Consider the following 22,068-nt stretch of genomic DNA (forward strand, 5'->3'; position numbering starts at 1 on the left):
TCAGTCTGGTGGTGTATTAATAACGTAGTCAGTCTGGTGGTGTATTAATAACTTAGTCCGTCTGGTGGTGTATTAATAATGTAGTCAGTCTGGTGGTGTATTAATAACGTAGTCAGTCTCTGGTGGTGTATTAATAACTTAGTCAGTCTCTGGTGGTGTATTAATAACTTAGTCAGTCTCTGGTGGTGTATTAATAACTTAGTCAGTCTGATGGTGTATTAATAACTTAGTCAGTCTGGTGGTGTATTAATAACGTAGTCAGTCTCTGGTGGTGTATTAATAACGTAGTCAGTCTGATGGTGTATTAATAACGTAGTCAGTCTCTGGTGGTGTATTAATAACGTAGTCAGTCTGGTGGTGTATTAATAACTTAGCCAGTCTCTGGTGGTGTATTAATAACGTAGTCAGTCTGGTGGTGTATTAATAATGTAGTCAGTCTCTGGCGGTGTATTAATAACGTAGTCAGCCTCTGGTGGTGTATTAATAACGTAGTCAGTCTCTGGTGGTGTATTAATAACTTAGCCAGTCTCTGGCGGTGTATTAATAATGTAGTCAGTCTCTGGCGGTGTATTAATAACATAGTCAGTCTCTGGCGGTGTATTAATAACATAGTCAGTCTCTGGCGGTGTATTAATAACGTAGTCAGTCTCTGGTGGTGTATTAATAACGTAGTCAGTCTCTGGCGGTGTATTAATAACGTAGTCAGTCTCTGGCGGTGTATTAATAACGTAGTCAGTCTGGTGGTGTATTAATAACTTTGCCAGTCTCTGGTGGTGTATTAATAACGTAGTCAGTCTCTGGTGGTGTATTAATAACTTAGTAGGGGTAGAGCGATGACCAACAGAGCTGTGGGGGAAGAGGGATGACCTACAGAGCTGTAGGGGTAGAGGGATGACCAACAGAGCTTTAGGGGTAGAGGGATTACCAACAGAGCTTTAGGGGTAGAGGGATTACCAACAGAGCTGTAAGGGTATAGGGATGACCGACAGAGCTGTAGGGGTATAGGGATGACCAACAGAGCTGTAGGTGTATAGATTGACTAACAGAGCTGTAGGGGTAAAGATTGATCAACAGAGCTGTAGGGGTAAAGATTGATCAACAGAGCTGTAGGAGTATTGGGATGACCGACAGAGCTGTAGGTGTATAGATTGACTAACAGAGCTGTAGGGGTAGAGGGATGACCGACAGAGCTGTAGGGGTATAGATTGACCAACAGAGCTGTAGGGGTATTGGGATGACCAACAGAGCTGTAGGTGTATAGATTGACTAACAGAGCTGTAGGGGTAGAGGGATGACCGACAGAGCTGTAGGGGTATAGATTGACCAACAGAGCTGTAGGGGTATTGGGATGACCAACAGAGCTGTAGGTGTATAGATTGACTAACAGAGCTGTAGGGGTAGAGGGATGACCGACAGAGCTGTAGGGGTATAGATTGACCAACAGAGCTGTAGGGGTATTGGGATGACCAACAGAGCTGTAGGTGTATAGATTGACTAACAGAGCTGTAGGGGTAGAGGGATGACCGACAGAGCTGTAGGGGTATAGATTGACCAACAGAGCTGTAGGGGTATTGGGATGACCAACAGAGCTGTAGGTGTATAGATTGACTAACAGAGCTGTAGGGGTAGAGGGATGACCGACAGAGCTGTAGGGGTATAGATTGACCAACAGAGCTGTAGGGGTATTGGGATGACCAACAGAGCTGTAGGTGTATAGATTGACTAACAGAGCTGTAGGGGTAGAGGGATGACCGACAGAGCTGTAGGGGTATAGATTGACCAACAGAGCTGTAGGGGTAGAGGTGTGACCAACAGAGCTGTAGGGTAGAGGGATGACGACAGAGCTGTAGGGGTATAGGGATGACCAACAGAGCTGTAGGGGTATAAATTGACCAACAGAGCTGTAGGGGTATAGGGATGACCAACAGAGCTGTAGGGGTATAAATTGACCAACAGAGCTGTAGGGGTATAGATTGACCAACAGAGCTGTAGGGTAGAGGGATGACGACAGAGCTGTAGGGGTATAGGGATGACCAACAGAGCTGTAGGGGTATAAATTGACCAACAGAGCTGTAGGGGTATAGGGATGACCAACAGAGCTGTAGGGGTATAGGGATGACCAACATACCTGTAGTGGTTTAAGGATGACCGACAGAGCTGTAGGGGTATAGATTGACCGACAAAGCTGTAGTGGTATAAAGATGACCGACAGAGCTGTAGGGGTATAGATTGACCGACAGAGCTGTAGGGGTAGATGGATGACCAACAGAGCTCTAGAGGTATAGGGATGACCGACAGAGTTGTAGGGGTATTGAGATGACCGACCGAGCTGTAGGGGTATAGGGATGACTGACAGAGGTTTAGGGGTATAGGGATGACCGACAGAGCTGCAGGTGTATAGGGATGACCGACAGAGCTGTAGTGGTATAGGGATGACCTACAAGGCTGTTGGGGTATAGGGATGACCGACAGAGCTGTAGGGGTATAGGGATGACCAACAGCGCTGTTGTGGTATATAGGGATGCATCGCAGTGCTAGAGGCGTCACTACAGACCTGGGTTCGATCCCAGGCTGTGTCGCAGCCGGCCGCTACTGGGAGACCCATTAGGCGGCGCACAATTGGCCCACGTCGTCCTGGTTAGAGGAGGGTTTGTCCTGCCGGGATGTCCTTGTTCCATCGCGCTCTAGCGACTCCTTGTGGCGAGCCGGGCACATGCACGCTGGCTTCGTTTTCCAGCTGTACGGTGTTTCCTCCAACACATTGGTGTAGCTGTCTTCCGGATTAAACGAGCAGTGTGTGAAGAAGCAGTGCGGCTTTGCGGTGTCGTGTTTCGGAGGACGTATGGCTCTCTACCTTCGCCTCTCCCCAGTCCGTACAGGAGTTGCAGCGATGGGACAAGACTGTAACTTCCAATTGGATACCACGAAATTGGGGAGAAAAAGGAGTAAAAATGATTTACTAAAATCAAAATCAAGAAACCTATAGGGTTTCTCTTCTCAGACAGTCCTATTATTACATATCATATACATTACAGTTCTTTTTACAGTGTCAACCCCATAAGTCCTGAAAGGTCTTAGTCTATGACCATGAATCCCATTAATGTTGCTGAGAAAGACAACACTGTCCTCAGTAAGAAGTGAAACGGTTCAATATGTCAGGCAGCTATCAATGACCAAGAGACAGTGATCATCATTTGATTTTGCTCTATTCCCTCCGGGGCTTCTTAGCTTCCCTCTCTCTCTCTCTCTCTCTCTCTCTCTCTCTCTGTGTCTCTGTGTCTCTGTGTCTCTGTGTCTCTGTCTCTCTGTCAGTGCTGCTGTGACAGACTGTAACACTGGAGGGGGATGCTCAGCCCTCAGCTCCGTGTCCTGCTGATGAGGCTCGAGCCTGGGTCATTATTTACCCAGTGAGCTAAGTGTCCTGTGGAGAGAGGAGAGTGGAGCAGGCTGATTGGACATCAGTCACTAGGGGGTTCAACCATGCATCCTCCTTTCTTCCCACCGCTGTCTGTCTGACTGACTGATGATCAGAGAGAGGCTGTGGTATCGGACAGAGGAGAGGAAGAAGGGAAAAGAGAGAGGAAGAGTGGAAAAGAGAGAGAGGAGAGAAGAAAGAGAGAGGAAGACAGACAGAGGGAGCGGGACTCAGAAAAAGAGAGACCTGGGCCCTGACAGTAAATCTCAATAAGACAAAAATAATGGTGTTACAAAAAAGGTCCAGTTGCCAGGACCACGAATACAAATTCCATCTAGAAACTTTTGTCCTAGTGCACACAAAAAACTATACATACCCCGGCCTATACATCAGCATCACAGGTTATTTCCACAAAGCTGTGAACGATCTGAGAGACAAGGCAAGAAGGGCATTCTATGCCATCAAAAGATAACATAAAATTCGGGGGTCTCCGCTCACCAACCAAGAGTTCACAAAATGGGACAAACACCAAATTGAGACTCTGCATGCAGAATTCTGCAAAAATATCCTCCGTTTATAACGTAAATCACCAAATAATGCATGCAGAGCAGAATTAGGCTGATACCCGCTAATTATAAAAATCCAGAAAAGAGACATTAATTTCTACAACCACCTAAAAGGAAATGATTTCCAAACCTTTCATAACATAGCTATCATCTACAGAGAGATAAACCTGGAGAAGAGTCCCCTAAGCAAGCTGGTTCTGGGGCTCTGTTCACAAACACAAACAGATCCAACAGAGCCCCACAACAGCAATGCAATTAGACCCAACCAAATCATGAGAAACAAAAAGAGAATAATTTAACACATTGGATAGAATTAACAAAAAAACAGAGCAAACTAGAATGCGATTTCAGAGTACACAGTGGCAGAATACCTGACCACTGTGACTGACCCAAAATTAAGGAGAGAGCGACTGCAATATGAAAAGAGGAGAGGCAGAGGGAGGAAAAGAGAGATAGAAGGAGTGGTAGGGAGGGAGGGGGGAAGGGGGAGGGAGAGGTAGATACAATGAGACAGATGTAGTTTTCTCAAGAGCCTGTGGATGTCAATCTCTCTGTGATCTGCTATGTAGAGTGAGCACCCAGCACCACACCCCTTGTCACATATCTGTTGCTCTCCGACTCTCTTCCACTTCCTATTCCTGCCTCGTCCGTCCAGGTGGCCTCATTCTGACAGGCAGCAGCGGGAAGACATGAGGCCAACCAAACACACTAACGACACACACACACACAGCCAGGCAGGCAGACATGGGGCCAAACGGAGGGATGAGTGTCCCTGTCCCTTTCCCCGCCCATTTTGTCACAGCTCCATGGAGCTCCTGCCTCAGCCTGCCCACCCCGAAGTGTCCGTTAATAACTCCCCGTTCCAAGCCACTCACCACCTAACCGCATTTATACCGACAATCATCTCAGCCCTGGCCCGGCCGCTTATAAAGAACATGTGAACAGAATCCAAAATGTACTCGGAAAGAAGAGGGAGCGAAGGATCAGATTGTCTTCAGGGTATGGATGGAGGAGGAAGAGTGGAAGAAGAGGAGGAGAAGGAGAGGTGTGAGGAGATCTAGGGGTCACACTTGAGCAGGCTGAATGAGTCTCTGTGTTACTAATGTGTGTGATCAGGAGATCAATGATACGGCTTGAGAGTGGAGAGGGGAGAGGAGGAGGAGGAGGAGGAGGGAGGGAGGGTCCACCTCTAACAGTAGGAGGGAGATGTTGGCACAGTATATGAAGCTTACCAAAGCCAGAGTTTACACTGCAGACACACTGCTTATAGTCCAGAGATTACAGTATGGGTTGCACGATACATACAGTAATACCATCACCCTTTATCCACATTCATAGATATTTTCACCATATTGTAGACTCAGTTGGCAGTTGGTACACGGTTCACTCTCTTGTACATATACATATTGTATGTACTCAGCAAAGCACAGGGAGTTGCTCCATACCTGTGGTCTCCTAGACTGCATGTGTTTGGTTTTTAAACATGATTCTCTCTGTATGATATTGTAGTTAATGAGTAATAGGAGATACATAACCCAGTCCACAACCTAGTTGAACATTATCTCACATGGAATGTTAATTAAGAAATAGGAACGTAGAAAAGGCATTACTGACTAGATGAGGAGGGAAAGTATGTTATGTACGTTTTTGAAAGGTGTATTGGTTTAATTTGAGTATATTTTATTGTAGTCTCGTGGGACCAGACAAGTCTGTTGCTGAACATTAAGTCTGGCATGTAAGATGACTTGTATTGTAGGTCCTTATTATTATTATTATTATTATTATATGTAGCATATTTATCTCAGTGTTGCCACTTCAGAGTGAATCCATTGTCTTGTATCTGTCCAGACTGCATACAGTACTCTAAAACACTCTAGCTATAATCTCACTACCTATATTACCTCTGTTGTTGACCAGGTAGATCATCATGTTAGATTTACTGTTTATTAGACTGGGGGATTCATGACAGTTAAACAACTCTCCATCACTGCTGTAATACTGTCATCAGGGGGGAAGTACGACACAATAAATATCAACTTTCCATGTATTTGGGGTGTTCTCTTGTTGCACTGCATTCCCCCAACAGTCACTTAGTAATTTGTTACATGGCTGTTTCTAAACCCTTAGCTTTAGATGTTTATAAACCCTTAGCTTTATATGTTTATAAACCCTTAGCTTTATATGTTTATAAACCCTTAGCTTTAGATGTTTATAAACCCTTAGCTTCAGATGTTTATAAACCCTTAGCTTTATATGTTTATAAACCCTTAGCTTCAGATGTTTATAAACCCTTAGCTTCAGATGTTTATAAACCCTTAGCTTCAGATGTTTATAAACCCTTAGCTTTAGATGTTTATAAACCCTTAGCTTTAGATGTTTCTAAACCCTTAGCTTCAGATGTTTCTAAACCCTTAGCTTCAGATGTTTCTAAACCCTTAGCTTTAGATGTTTATAAACCCTTAGCTTCAGATGTTTATAAACCCTTAGCTTCAGATGTTTATAAACCCTTAGCTTCAGATGTTTATAAACCCTTAGCTTCAGATGTTTATAAACCCTTAGCTTCAGATGTTTATAAACCCTTAGCTTTAGATGTTTCTAAACTCTTAGCTTTAGATGTTTCTAAACTCTTAGCTTTATATGTTTATAAACCCTTAGCTTTATATGTTTATAAACCCTTAGCTTGAGATGTTTATAAACCCTTAGCTTCAGATGTTTATAAACCCTTAGCTTCAGATGTTTATAAACCCTTAGCTTCAGATGTTTATAAACTCTTAGCTTTATATGTTTCTAAACCCTTAGCTTTAGATGTTTCTAAACCCTTAGCTTCAGATGTTTATAAACCCTTAGCTTCAGATGTTTCTAAACCCTTAGCTTCAGATGTTTCTAAACCCTTAGCTTCAGATGTTTCTAAACCCTTAGCTTCAGATGTTTATAAACCCTTAGCTTGAGATGTTTCTAAACCCTTAGCTTCAGATGTTTATAAACCCTTAGCTTCAGATGTTTCTAAACCCTTAGCTTCAGATGTTTCTAAACCCTTAGCTTTAGATGTTTATAAACCCTTAGCTTCATATAAACCCTTAGCTTTAGATGTTTATAAACTCTTAGCTTCAGATGTTTATAAACCCTTAGCTTTAGATGTTTCTAAACCCTTAGCTTCAGATGTTTATAAACCCTTAGCTTTATATGTTTCTAAACCCTTAGCTTTATATGTTTCTAAACCCTTAGCTTCAGATGTTTATAAACCCTTAGCTTTATATGTTTATAAACTCTTAGCTTGAGATGTTTATAAACTCTTAGCTTTATATGTTTATAAACTCTTAGCTTTATATGTTTATAAACCCTTAGCTTTAGATGTTTATAAACCCTTAGCTTCAGATGTTTCTAAATCCTTAGCTTTAGAATAGATAAAGATATCTAGATGTACTAAGTAGTCTGTACAATATAATGTTACACTACGGTATGTATACTTGTAGGTGTATACTAGCTCATGTTACACCACGTACAGTTGAAGTCGGAAGTTTACATACACTGAGGTTGGAGTCATTAAAACTCATTTTTCAACACCTCCACAAATTTCTTGTTAACAAACTATAGTTTTGGCATGTCGGTTAGGACATCTACTTTGTGCATGACACAAGTAATTTTTCCAACAATTGTTTACAGACAGATTATTTCAATTATAATTCACTGTATCACAATTCCAGTGGGTCAGGAGTTTACATACACTAAGTTGACTGTGCCTTTAAACAGCTTGGAAAATTCCAGAAAAGGATGTCACGGCTTCAGGAGCTTCTGATAGGCTAATTGACATTATTTGAGTCAATTGGAGGTGTACCTGTGGATGTATTGCAAGGCCTTCCTTCAAACTCAGTGCCTCTTTGCTTGACATCATGGGAAAATCAAAAGAAATCAACCAAGAACTCAGAAAAAAAATTGTAGACCTCCACAAGTCTGGTTCATCCTTGGGAGCAATTTCCAAACACTTGAAGGTACCTAGTTCATCTGTACAAACAATAGTACGCAAGTATAAACACCATGGGACCACGCAGCCGGCATACCGCTCAGGAAGGAGACGCGTTCTGTCTCCTAGAGATGAACGTACTTTGGTGCGAAAAGTGCAAATCAATCCCAGAACAACAGCAAAGGACCTTGTGAAGATGCTGGAGGAAACAGGTACAAAAGTATCTATATCCACAGTAAAACAAGTCCTATATCGACATAACCTGCTCCAAAACCGCTATAAAAAGCCAGACTACGGTTTGCAACTGCACATGGAGACAAAGATTGTACTTTTTGGAGAAATGTCCTCTGGTCTGATGAAACAAAAATAGAACTGTTTGGCCCTAATGACCATAGTTATGTTTGGAGGAAAACGGGGGAGGCTTGCAAGCTGAAGAACACCATCCCAACCGTGAAGCACGGGGGTGGCAGCATCATGTTGTGGGGGTGCTTTGCTGCAGGAGGGACTGGTGCACTTAACAAAATAGATGGCATCATAAGGTAGGAAAATTATGTGGATATATTGAAGCAACATCTCAAGACATCAGTCAGGAAGTTAAAGCTTGGTCGCAAATGGGTCTTCCAAATGGACAATGACCCCAAGCATACTTCCAAAGTTGTGGCAAAATGGCTTAAGGACAACAAAGTCAAGGATTTGGAGTGGCCATCACAAAGCCCTGACCTCAATCCTATAAAACATTTGTGGGCAGAACTGAAAAAGTGTGTGCGAGCAAGGAGGCCTACAAACCTGACTCAGTTACACCAGCTCTGTCAGGAGGAGTGGGCCAAAATTCACCCAACTTATTGTGGGAAGCTTGTGGAAGGCTATCCGAAATGTTTGAACCAAGTTAAACAATTTAAAGGCAATGCTACCAAATACTAATTGAGTGTATGTAAACTTCTGACCCACTGGGAATGTGATGAAATAAATCAAATCTGAAATAATCATTCTCTCTGACATTTCACATTCTTAAAATAAAGTGGTGATCCTAACTGACCCAAGACAGGGAATTTTTACTAGGATTAAATGTCAGGAATTGTGAAAACCTGAGTTTAAATGTATTTGGCTAAGGTGTATGTAAACATTCGACTTCAACTGTATACAGTAAGATGTATACTTGATAATGTTACACTATGGTATGTATACTTGTAGGTGTATACTTGCTCATGTTATACCTTGTATACAGTAATTGCAGATGTGTACTCGATAATGTCACACTATGTATACTTGTAGATACACACTAGATAAGATTTACTTCTATGTGTTTGTATATGGGCTTGAAAGCCTTTCCTGATGCTTCACCAACAAGATAACCTCTCTGTGTTTCAGGGGCCAGGTTCCCTCCAAGGCTGAACTCAATTATTTAGGAATCGCCAAAACACTGGATATGTACGGAGTCGATCTTCACCCTGTGTTTGTAAGTAGTCACATGCGCCAAATACAACAGGTGTAGGTAGACCTTACAGTGAAATGCTTACTTACGAGCCCCTAACCAACAATGCCGTTTTAAAAAATACAGATAAGAATAAGAAATAAAAGTAACAAAAAATGTAAATGACAATAGCGAGACTATATACAGGGGGGTACCGGTACAGAGTCAATGAGATGCTTGTTAGAGCTGTATTCTGTGGTTTATCACGAACACATTGCCTTGATAATGTTCTTTCTTATTGTCCTAGTTTCTTTGTATATGGAGAGATGACTATTTTCCTATTTTCTTATCCTTTGACACATACGTTAATATCTTTACTGTGTGTTATTTCTGGTTGGGACATAGTATGTAAATTGTGCTTGTAAAAATACCTATTATTGTGGTGTGTTTCAGGGCGAGAATCAATCTGAATACTTCCTGGGGTTAACACCTATTGGAGTTGTTGTTTACAAGAACAAAACACAAGTTGGGAAGTATTTCTGGTAGGTATTGTTTTTGGATGATTTGTATACATTGTAGGAGTAAATAAGGAATATGATAGTTTGACCTATAACTCCCACTTCGGACTCTATTTTAACAAACTGTCACGTTCGTTTGAATGATTGGACCAAGGCGCAGCGTGCGTAGAATTCCACATGTTTAATAAATATGAAACTCACCAAACAAAACAGAAGAAACGAACCGTGACGTTCTGGGCTGCTCACAGGCAGCTACACAAAAACAAGATCCCACAAACAACAGGTGGGAAAAGGCTGCCTAAATATGATCCCAATCAGAGACAACGATAGACATCTGCCTCTGATTGGGAACCATACCAGGCCAACATAGAAAACAAAAAACTAGAATGCCCACCCTAATCACACCCTGACCTAACCAAATAGAGAAATAAAAAGGCTCTCTGAGGTCAGTGCGTGACACAAACCTAACGCAGGAGCGTTAGTGCTATAGGTTCAGGGGTGTGTCAGAAATATTTGTGCTATTTTCACTATCACAATTATCAACGGACTTGCTGGCGTTGGTGCGAAAGGGCTGGGTTTTGATGAATTAACAAGTTGTGGGTGTGTCGAGGCTTGGCCAATCAGAATGTGCTCCATGGCTAAATAAGTGGTTGCTTTAAGTTGTGTATTTACAGTCTTTTATGTATTGCCTTGCAATCAACTCAATTTCCAATGTTTGTCCTTTATAGTTTGTTAAATGGCTTACAGAAACAAAATAACACAATGTAGACTATCTTTAACTTGAACCCATTTGCAGTCCACATTGTTCTAAGTAATTGCATGGCTTCAATAGCATTCACACTGATATAGGGGCTAGGTCTACTGTAAATTGTATTATGGCTGAGCATCGATATGCCAAACATTGTCAATAAACAAGATTCAATAAATGATTGATAAGGCCTAAAAAGAGAGCAAATAATTTAATTCAAATTCTAAATGAAGCGACAACTTGTTTTAAATAGGCTATGTCTAAATACACATACAGGCACCATAATTTCTCCCCGTGGGCATATAATATTAAAACAACGCAGACTATAGAGGGTTTTACTCACATCCCAATTGTTCACAGTAGCTGGACAAAGATCCAATATAAAGAGAAAGGGAGAACGTCCACTCACCGTTATACTGCTCCCAAATATGAATATATGTGGAACCATCTTACAGATCAGATCACATTCACCCATCTCCAGCATCTGCATTGCAAGCACGCCACGGACGTTGCCACCATTAAACCAGGAAAGGTAAATCATTCTAATAACTTTGGTTGTAATAAAATGTAACGAAAAACAACCAATCAGTTTTTTTTTAAACAACAATAACAATAAATATATGTGAAATGTAATGATATCATGAAATCGCCAGGATAAAAAAGAAAGGCATTGCTGTTGAACCAGCCCAGCCTTTGTTATAGTAGGCCTAAAGGATTGCTTGAGTTTTGAACAAATGAAACTGAAAACAAGCCATTTTTACAGGTTACAGATAACTTCAAAATACGAGGTTCACCGGTGCTGGCTGGGATGGCCCTGGTATTCAGAGGTTCTCGTCTCTCGTTTCATGATGGGCTTGGACACGTAGCCTAAATAATGGAGAGGGTTTTATGCACGTTTAAAACGGGACCTGCATGGCTAAGATAATATGGGTCTGCCTACAATGCATAGATAAAAAGGGAATGTCACTGTTTTAATCCTCTCAAACGTTATATTTTAATACATCTTTGGTGATTAAGATTTATTTACAAGTGGTCTCAGGAGCCAGTCTTAACTACTTCGCGATTGCATTGAGCAGAAAAAAAACCTTAATTGAGAGGAGTGGAGGCTATGCTTGGTTTTTAATTAATTAGGGATGTTTATGTTTCTAAATACAAAGTATACAGGCACCAAAGCACATTAGGCTACTCTTGTTCCATGCACATATGGGTATTGTGCGTCACAGCTCGATAGGCTGTGTTTCCACTGTCTAAATTCATGGCATAACCAACCTGCATTACCGCTAAAAATAGCTTTTGGTTGGTCTTAAATATCTCTAACATCGCTGCCTGAAATTAGCAGTTTGGATCATCTTTTTAAGGACACACCTCAAATATTTCCACCCAAATCAAAGCAAATCAAGTTTTATTTGTCACATGCGCCGAATACAACAGGTGTAGACCTTACAGTGAAATGCTTACTTACGAGCCCTTAACCAACAAGTTACTACGCCTTAATTAGGGATAGGCGTCCCGTCAACGGGACAGTTGTAAATCATGCAGCTCCTTGTGTCACGATCGCAGATTTTAGAGAAACAACAAATGTCGGTGCATATAAGTGTCTTATATCGTCTGAAAGCGTAAATTCTTGTTAATTAATATAACTGCAGTGTCCAATTTACAGTAGCTATTACTGTGAAAAAATGCCATGCTATTGTTTGAGGAGAGCTCCTAACAACAAAACACTTTTTTCACCGCGATAGGTTTGATAAATCCACCTCTGAAGGTGACATGTGTACTTACATTCTCAAATCTTGCTCTGATTTATCATCCAAAGGGTCCCAGAGATAACAAGAAGTGTCATTTTGTTAGATAAAATCATTTTTCATATCCTAAAAAGGTCCATATAGCATGCACGATCGATTTTATATTTCCACTCGTTCAATTTGCAAAGAAAGGAATCTGTGAAAATGTAACCCTAAACGTTGTTTCAACCAGTCAAATCACGTTAATATTTATTCCTCAGAGATCCTAGAACATAACCAGACTTCACTATATCATTAGGGGTGTAGTATATCCTATAGGACACCAAATTTGGTCAGAGAGCAATGCCTTCATGGCACGCCGATGACGCGGGCGGTCTTCACTTGATCGACTGTAACTTTGTCAAATAAGCACCAATCGGGGTCAAACAAAGCTAGATAGATAGCCAATGAGCTGGGCTTTACGGGAGTATCCGGTAACCCCGTATCTGTCGCAAAATGTAGCTGCTAACCTTGTGCGACAGCAAGCCTTTTCCTTTTGGGCAAAAATTATAAGAATATGGAGAGTTATGAAGTTATGAAAACTGGTTGTTTTGCAAATGTTGAACTTACAATATGTCTACTAATACTGGAAAAACTAAATCAAATTCCAAGTATACAGATTTGACTATATTCTTGCAGAAAAATGTAATGTGAATGTAAATGTCTCCTTCACGATTTGTCCAAATGTACCTGGGTGACTTTACACTAAATGTCATGTAGTTTGCTCATACTTCAAGTTATCCGTCTGAAACTTTGCACATACACTGCTGCCATCTTGTGGACACCATCGGAATTACAACCACAGTGATGGCTAGATGTGGGACCTTTCTGTTGCATTTCAAAGATGTTGGAATTTCAAAAAGTTGTTTTTTTCTTTGTATTTTCTTCTAACAGATCTATTGTGTTATATTCTCCTACATTCAATTCACATTTCCACAGACTTCAAAGTGTTTCCTTTCAAATGGTACCGAGAATATGCATATCCTTGCTTAAGAGCCTGAGCTACAGGCAGTTAAATTTGGGTATGTCATTTTAGGCGAAAATTGGAAAAAAGGGGACTATCCCTAATTAACCTGCAGTAAAGAAAAATAAGAATATATTTACTAAATAAACTGAAGTTAAAAAAAGTTACACAATAAAATAACAATAACAAGGCTATATACATGGAGTACCGGTGTGGGGGTACAGGTTAGTCGAGGTAATTGAGGTAATATGTACATGTAGGTAGAGGTAAAGTGACTATGCATAGATTATAAACAGTGAGTAGCAGCAGCATAGAAAACGGGGTCAATGCTAATAGTCTGGGTAGCCATGTGATTAACTGTTCAGCAGTCTTATGGCTTGGGGGTATAAGCTGTTAAGAAGCCTTTTGGACCTAGATTTGGCGCTCCGGTACCGCTTGCAGTGCAGGAGCGGAGAGAACAGTCTATGACTAGGGTGGCTGGAGTCTTTGACAATTTTTAGGGCCTTCCTCTGACACGGTCTGGTATAGAGATCCTGGATGGCAGCAAGCTTGGCCACAGTGATGTACTGGGCCATACGCACTACCCTTTGTAGCGCCCATCTGAGCGCAAACAAGCTGATATAAGACAGGTAAGTTGCCGAACTTGGCGTTACGGCTGGAAAAATGCCTGTGCGCCAGTTTTTACATGACGAAATTGCAAACTAACACCAGCCAAAAATAGAGCCCTTCATATTAGTTAGATAACTTGCTGTAGTTTGTATGAGAAAATCAACTGTGACTGATAAGCTATCATACCTGTTAATAAACATCTCATTATCTGTTTGTTTTTTAATCATTTTAGGCCAAGGATAACAAAAGTGCATTTTAAGGAAACACAGTTTGAGCTTCAAGTCGTTGGAAAAGATGTAAGTTGTCAGTTATTATGTTTCAGTATTATCTACATAAGGAATGTTTTGTGAAGTTATGGACTGAATTTTAAACCTTGGCTTTGTTTGTTTGTGATTATTCTGTTTATTTGAACATGTTTCTTAAACTCAATAATTTGAGATCATTCACACTAGCAAACTTGGTATGACTGAATCAGAATCAATTTGTTTGGATATCACAGATGTAGAAAACCTCATTATAATTTCCCCCCATTTCAGACTTCATAACAAGGCATAAAATAAAACTGACTGAATTTTCCAAGGAGTAGTTGCAGTACTCCCATGTGAAACCTTGAAAGGTCAATCGTGTGTTTGATCTTGAAAGATTTTGACATCCGCCTAATGTTTAATGAGAGAAATTAAAGGAACATGACAGAGCAGGACTATGGGACATGGGTGCAGCCTTGGAAGCTCTCTCCCATTTTCACTGATGTTCACTTCACAGGTGCAAATGGGAAGAGAGACACTTCCCACAAACGTCACTTCCTCAAAACATTTTCAGCTTAATGATGAACCTTTGGGTTTTCTGGGAATTTTCAAACGTACGCTTTTGGGGAGGATTTCTTGATCATTTTGGAAGTGATGGAAAAAGTGTCTGGGCCCACACCTTCAGATATCACTGAAGCAGAACAACTTTTCTCCTCTCTCTGTTGAGATAGTGTGACTCATAGAGACCTGTGTGTCTTGCTGAATGAAATATTGAATTTGGTTTATTCAGTCGATTCATTTTCACTGGTGTGCGTGTGCGTGCGTGCATGTGTGTGCGTGCTCCATCTAGCGACCTGAGAGTCTCATTAAGCCGAGGCAGTCAAGCAGCCAGAGACCCATTATTGACAATACACTATCCGAGCAGCTCAGAAGACCAGAGCTTAATTGAAATAAAATAGAGAGCCATGGATCAACAGTAGCTACCTCCTCTTTTGAGACTAGCTGTAGAGGTTAGAGTGTGAGTCGTCCTCTCTCTAAAGTCTGATATCTATTATCCTAATGACCAAACATAGACATCCCATATGGGTGAAAGATTACACACTACCTGTTCATTTGCTGTACATGTAATGGTACATTTGTCAGGAGGGCGATGCAGTGGCCTATCCACCACCACAGAACACCACCTAATTATGTAGCCGGTTGTTTTCACAATGAATGATGAAGCAAATGTCCTTTGTTATGGTATATGTTAGAATTATAAACCGTGTAGTTTGGGTTCTGGATGCTGATTGGCCAGTCGTGTGTCTATCAGACAGTATATTTAAGCAATAAGGCCCGAGGAGGTGTGGGGATTGTGTCCCTTTTCGACACAGTAAAATCGGTCAATCAGCCTTCTCTGTTAGAGCTACAATACACTGGAATGCAATGCCCACGGACTTGAGAAACTGCACTGATTATTGTACTTTTACATTTGAATTGAAACATGGCTCAAGTCTATCCAAACCTGTACGCATGAGTTGTCTGTGGTTCCTAATATGTAAGACGACAGTTGATGATGGTGGTGTTGTTGTTAGAATGATATATTATTGGATGTAATGTATTTGTATTTTGCATTGTTTTAGTGAGTATGTGTATTGTGACTGTGTAATTGTCCTTAGCTGCCCTGGCACAACGAGTGCAAATTAGCTTTTGGCTAACCCCAGCACATTTACATGGATTTTGCGTTATTGTAATGTTGATGTTGATTAATGTGCATTGTCCCCTATAAATAAATAATGAAATAAATCAAATGTATACCTGTGGGGTTTGCGATACATGGCCAATATACCACAGCTAAGGGCTGTTCTTATGTATGTCGCAACGCGGAGGACCTTGATACAGCCCTTAGCCGTGGTATATTGGCCATGTATCGCAAACCCCAGAGGTGCCATATCGCTATTATAAACTGGTTACCAACATAATTAGAGCAGTAAAAATGTATGTTCTGTCATACCCGGGGTATACAGTCTGATATACAGTGCCTTTGGAAAGTATTCAGACCCCTTGACTTTTTCCACATTTTGTTAGGTTACAGCCTTATTCTAAAATGGATTAAAAAAAAAAAAACATCAATCTACATACAATACCCTATCATGACAAAGCAAAAACAGGTTTTTAGAAATGTTTGCAAATGTATACCAAAAAAAACTGAAATATCACATTTTCATAAGTATTCAGAACCTTTACTCAGTACTTTGTTGAAGCACCTTTGGCAGCGATTACAGCCTCGAGTCTTCTTGGGTATGACGCTACAAGCTTGGCACAACTGTATTTGGGGAGTTCCTAACATTCTTCTCTTCAGATCCTCTCAAGCTCTGTCAGGTTGGATGGGGAGCGTTGCTGCACAGCTATTTTCAGGTCTCTCCAGAGATGTTTGATCGGGTTCAAGTCTGGCTGGGCCACTTAAGGACATTCAGAGACTTGTCCGGAAGCCACTACTGCATTGTCTTGGCTGTGTGCTTAGGGTTGTTGTCCTGTTGGAAGGTGAACCTTCGCCCCAGTCTAAGGTCCTGAGCGCTCTGGAGCAGGTTTTCATCAAGTATATCGCTGTACTTTTCTCCGATCATCTTTCCCTCGATCCTGACTAGTCTCCCAGTCCCTGCCGCTGAAAAACATCCCCACAGCATGATGCTGCCACCACCATGCTTCACCGTAGGGATGGTGCCAGGTTTCCACCAAACGTGATGCTTGGCATTCAGGCCAAAGAGTTCAATCTTGGTTTCATCAGACCAGAGAATCTTGTTTCTCATGGTCTGAGAGTCTTTAGGTGCCTTTTGGCAAACTCCAAGCGGGCTGTCATGTGCCTTTTACTGAGGAGCGGCTTCTGTTTGGCTACTCTCCTATAAAGGCCTGATTGGTGGAGTGCTGCAGAGATGGTTGTCCTTCTGGAAGGTTCTCCCATCTCCACATAGGAACTCTGGAGCTCTATCAGAGTGACCATCAGGTTCTTGGTCACCTCCCTGACCAAGGCCCTTCTCCCTCGATTGCTCAGTTTGGCCGGACGGCCAGCTCTAGGAAGTCTTGGTGGATCCAAACTTCTTCCATTTAAGAATGATGGAGGCCACTGTGTTCTTGAGGACCTTCAATTGGGCAGAAATATTTTGGTACCCTTCCCCGGATCTGTGCCTTGACAATCCTGTCCCGGAGGTCTACGGACAATTCCTTTGACCTCATGGCGTGTGCCTTTCCAAATCATGTGCAATCAATTGAATTTACCACAAGTGGACTCCAGTCAAGTTGTAGAAACATCTCAAGGATGATCAATGGAAACAGGATGCACCTGAGCTCAATTTCGAGTCTCATAGCAAAGGGTCTGAATACTTACGTAAATAAAGTATTTGTTTTTTATTTTTCACTAATTTGTCAAAATTTCAAAAACCTGTTTTCGCTTTGTCATTATGGGTATTGTGTGTAGATTGATGAGGGAAAACAGTTAGTTAATACATTTTAGAATAAGCCTGTAACACACAGGTGTCAAACTCATTCCACGGGGGGCCGAGTGTCTGCGGGTTTTCGCTCCTCCCTTGTACTTGATTGATGAATTAACATCACTAATTAGTTAGGAACTCCCCACACCTGGTTGTCTAGGGCTTTATTGAAAGGAAAAACCAAAAACCTGCAGACACTAGGCCCTCCGTGGAATGAGTTTGACACCCCTGCTGTAACATAACAAAATGTGGAAAAGGTAAAGGGGTCTGAATACTTTTACGATGGCACTGTACCATGGCGTTCAGCCAATCATAATTCAGGGCTCAAACCACCAGTTTATAATTATGTATATATTTTATATATTTATGTTGCTAACCGGTTTATAATAGCAGTAAGGAATATCAGGGGTTTGTGGTATATGGCCAATATACCACGGCTAAGGGCTGTATCCAGGCACTCCGTGTTGCGTTGTGCATAAGAACACCCCTTAGCTGTGGTATATTGGCCATATACCACACCCCCTCGGCCTTATTGCTTTAATATACAGTGGCAAGAAAAAGTATGTGCACCCTTTGGAATTACCTGGATTTCTGCATAAATTGGTCATCAAATTTGATCTGATCTTCATCTAAGTCACAACAATAGACAAACACAGTGTGCTTAAACTAATAACACAAAAATTATTGTTTTTTCTTGTGTATATTGAATACATCATTTAAACATTCACAGTATAGGTTGGGGAAAGTATGTGAACACCTAGGCTAATGACTTCTCCAAATGCTAATTGGAGTCAGGAGTCAGCTAACCTTGAGTCCAACCAATGAGACAAGATAGGAGTGGCCGTCCTGCGAAGATGACTGCAGGAGCACAGCGCAGAATGCTCAGTGAGGTTAAGAAGAATCCCAGATTGTCAGCTAAAGACTTACAGAAATCTCTGGAACATGCTAACATCTCTGTTGACGAGTCTACAATACGTAAAACACTAAACAAAGAATGGTGTTCATGGGAGGACGTCACGGATGAAGCCACAGCTGTCAAAAAAACCAACATTGCTGCACATCTGAAGTTTGCAAAAGTGCACCTGGATGTTGTTCCACAGCGCTACTGGCAAAATATTCTGTGGACAGATTAATCTACAGTTGAGTTGTTTGGAAGGAACACACAACACTATGTTGGTGAAAAAAAGGCACAACACACCAACATCAAAACCTCATCCCAACTATAAAGTATTGTGGAAGGAGCATCATGATTTGCATCTGCTTTGCTGCCTCAGGGCCTGGACAGCTTGATATCATCGATGGAAAAATGAATTCCCAAGTTTATCAGGACATTTTGCAGGAGAGTGTTAGGCTATCTGTCCGCCAATTGAAGCTCAACAGAAGTTGGGTGATGCATCAGGAGAACGACCCAAAACACAGAAGTAAATCAACAACGAAATGGCTTCAACAGAAGAAAATATGCCTTCTGGAGTGGCCCAGTCAGAGTCCTGACCTCAACCCGATTGAGATGCTGTGGCATGACCTCAAGAGAGCAGTTCACTCCAGACATCCCAATAATATTGCTGAACTGAAACAGTTTTGTAAAGAGGAATGGTCCAAAATTCCTCCTGACCGTTGTGCAGGTCTGATCCGCAACTACAGAAAATGTTTGGTTGAGGTTAATGCTGCCAAAGGAGGGTCAACCAGTTATTAAAACCAAGGGTTCACATACTTTTTCCACCCTGCACTTGGAATGTTTACATGGTGTGTTCAATAAAGACATGAAAACGTATAATTGTTTGTGTGCTATTAGTTTAAGCAGACTGTGTTTGTCTATTGTTGTGACCAAGATGAAGATCAGATCAGATTTTATGACCAATTTATGCAGGAATTCAGGTATTTCCAAAGGGTTCACATACTTTTTCTTGCCACTGTATCTTATTGATTTAGCTGCTGAATGTGATTTGCATTATTTGTTTGTTTGTGTGTTTGTTTTTGGTATAAGAGATTGTTGTTGTTTATTTACAGTGCACAGAGACGTCATTCTTCTTCAAGGCAGCCAATAAGACAGCCTGTAAACATCTGTGGAAGTGCTGCATAGAACATCACACTTTCTTCAGGTAAAAAACGACATACTACGCACACACACACACACACACACACACACACACACACACACACACACACACACACACACACACACACACACACACACACACACACACACACACACACACACACACTGTCATAGGCAAATACTACTATACCAACACTATTATAACTTCTCAGTTAGAATCTCTACCACCTTCCACAGGTAAGAACCCAAACTATCTCACGTTCAGTGAAAAATTATCCTCCCTCCTATCTACAACACCATCACCCACACTATTCCAACCAAAGCCCTTCTCTGTCACCCCCTCCTCTGTCAACCCCCCTATGTAAACCCCCCTATGTCAACCCTCTCCTGTGTCATCCTTTACTCTGTCATCCCCTCCTCTGTCCACCCCCCTATGTAAACCCCCCTATGTAAACCCTCCTCTGTCACCCCCCCTCTGTCATCCCCCCTCTGTCATCCCCTCCTCTGTCAACCCCCCTCTGTCATCCCCTCCTCTGTCACCCCCCCTCTGTCATCCCCCCTCTGTCATCCCCTCCTCTGTCAACCCCCCTATGTAAACCCCCCTTTGTCAACCCTCTCCTGTGTCATCCTTTCTCTGTCATCCTTTACTCTGTCATCCCCTACTCTGTCAATCCCCTTCTCTGTCACCCCCCCCCCCCTCTGTCATCCCCCTCTGTCATCCCCTCCTCTGTCACCCCCCCTCTGTCATCCCCCCTCTGTCAACCCCTCCTCTGTCAACCCCCCTATGTAAACCCCCCTCTGTTAACCCTCTCCTGTGTCATCCTTAACTCTGTCATCCTTTACTCTGTCATCCCCTCCTCTGTCAATCCCCTACTCTGTCAATCCCCTACTCTGTCAATCCCCTACTCTGTCAATCCCCTACTCTGTCAATCCCCTACTCTGTCATCCCCTCAGGTAGTAACACTATCACATACCTCTTAACATAAATATCACAGAAAAGCTCAATTCCTTACAAGTCAAATCCTCCAGAGTCCCTCAGTCCTTAATCAAAGTGAACAAGCTAAATCAAGACTTATTGTTGGAGCTAATGCCCAGAGAGAGAATCTAGCCGCACATTTTAATTCACATGCAATAAAGATAAAACGCCAGGTAAAAAACCTTGGTGTTATTTTCCATTCTGAACACAATTTCAAATCATACATTAGGAAGGTGACAAAAATAGCTTTTTAGCACCTGAGGAACATTGCCATGGTGCTGCTGTTTCTTTCTCAGGCTGGTACAGAGAGACTCATCCATGCTTTTATTACAAGCAGTCTAACTACTGTAATGCTCTCCTGTTTGGTCTACCCAAGAAAGACATTGGTCAACTGCAAAACATACAGAATGCTGCAGCACGGGTACTGACCAAGACCAGACGGAGAGCACACATTACACCGGTTTTAAGGTCTCTGTACTGTAAAACATACAGCATGCTGCAGCACGGGTACTGACCAAGACCAGACGGAGAGCACACATTACACCGGTTTTAAGGTCTCTGCACTGGCTGCCTGTGAGTTTTAGAATACATTTCATCTATTTGTTTTTAAATCAATCCACGATTGTGCACCCCAATACATGTCAGACATGCTTTTAAGTTATGTACCCAGTAGGTCCCTCAGGTCCCCTGGCACGGGCCTTTTAACTATCCCAAAGCCTAGGACCAAGAGGCATGGAGAGACAGCCTTTAGTTACTATGCCCCATGTCTCTGGAATAGCCTGCCAGAAGGCCTGAGGAAGGCAGAAACATTGGACATTTTTAAAGGGGATCTTAAAACACACATGTTTAGCTTTGCTTTTCCTTAGGGTGCTTTTATAATCGTTCGGTTTTTATTGTTATTCTTGTTTTTCACCCTCTTATGTTTGTTGTGTAGTAATATTTTTATTTTCATTGTTTTTATTAGTTTGTTTTCCTGTAAAGCACATTGTGTTGCATTTCATGTCTGACATGTGCTGTAGAAATAAAGCTTGAATTGATTTGATTTGTGCGTACATCCGTGTGTTGGCCTAATGAGAGCAGTCTAAAGAGCCTGGGCGGCAGCGTGATGCGTGTGACGCTGGATTTACACTGTTTAATCAGCATGTGAGCCCTTTAGTGTGGACAGTCCCTATACCACAGACAGACCTGGAGCTGGCAGGCAGGCAGAAAGGAGGGGCATGACAGGTTATACCTACCCCAGGCTTATAGGCCTCTGGGAGGGAGAGGGGTGGAAGGGTGGGGTGTGGCGGTGGTTTGGGTGAGAGAATGGGAGAGACTTATGCTGTGACGAGACTATGGAATGGAGGTGGGT

General features: G+C 41.9%; 1 protein-coding gene across 1 annotated transcript in view; it reads left to right on the plus strand.

Annotated features, from left to right (window-relative positions):
• The window catches only part of LOC120044209 (band 4.1-like protein 4), a 104,464-nt gene that overhangs the window by 54,259 nt on the left and 28,137 nt on the right, over window positions 1-22,068 (plus strand). The window contains exons 7-10 of the mRNA XM_038988807.1: window positions 9,311-9,398; window positions 9,807-9,895; window positions 14,206-14,269; window positions 19,693-19,784. Of these exons, the coding sequence (XP_038844735.1) occupies window positions 9,311-9,398; window positions 9,807-9,895; window positions 14,206-14,269; window positions 19,693-19,784 (333 nt within the window). The remainder of the gene's footprint in view (window positions 1-9,310; window positions 9,399-9,806; window positions 9,896-14,205; window positions 14,270-19,692; window positions 19,785-22,068) is intronic.

The sequence above is a fragment of the Salvelinus namaycush genome, chromosome 3 (genome assembly GCF_016432855.1).
Source record: "Salvelinus namaycush isolate Seneca chromosome 3, SaNama_1.0, whole genome shotgun sequence".
Taxonomy (NCBI): domain Eukaryota; kingdom Metazoa; phylum Chordata; class Actinopteri; order Salmoniformes; family Salmonidae; genus Salvelinus; species Salvelinus namaycush.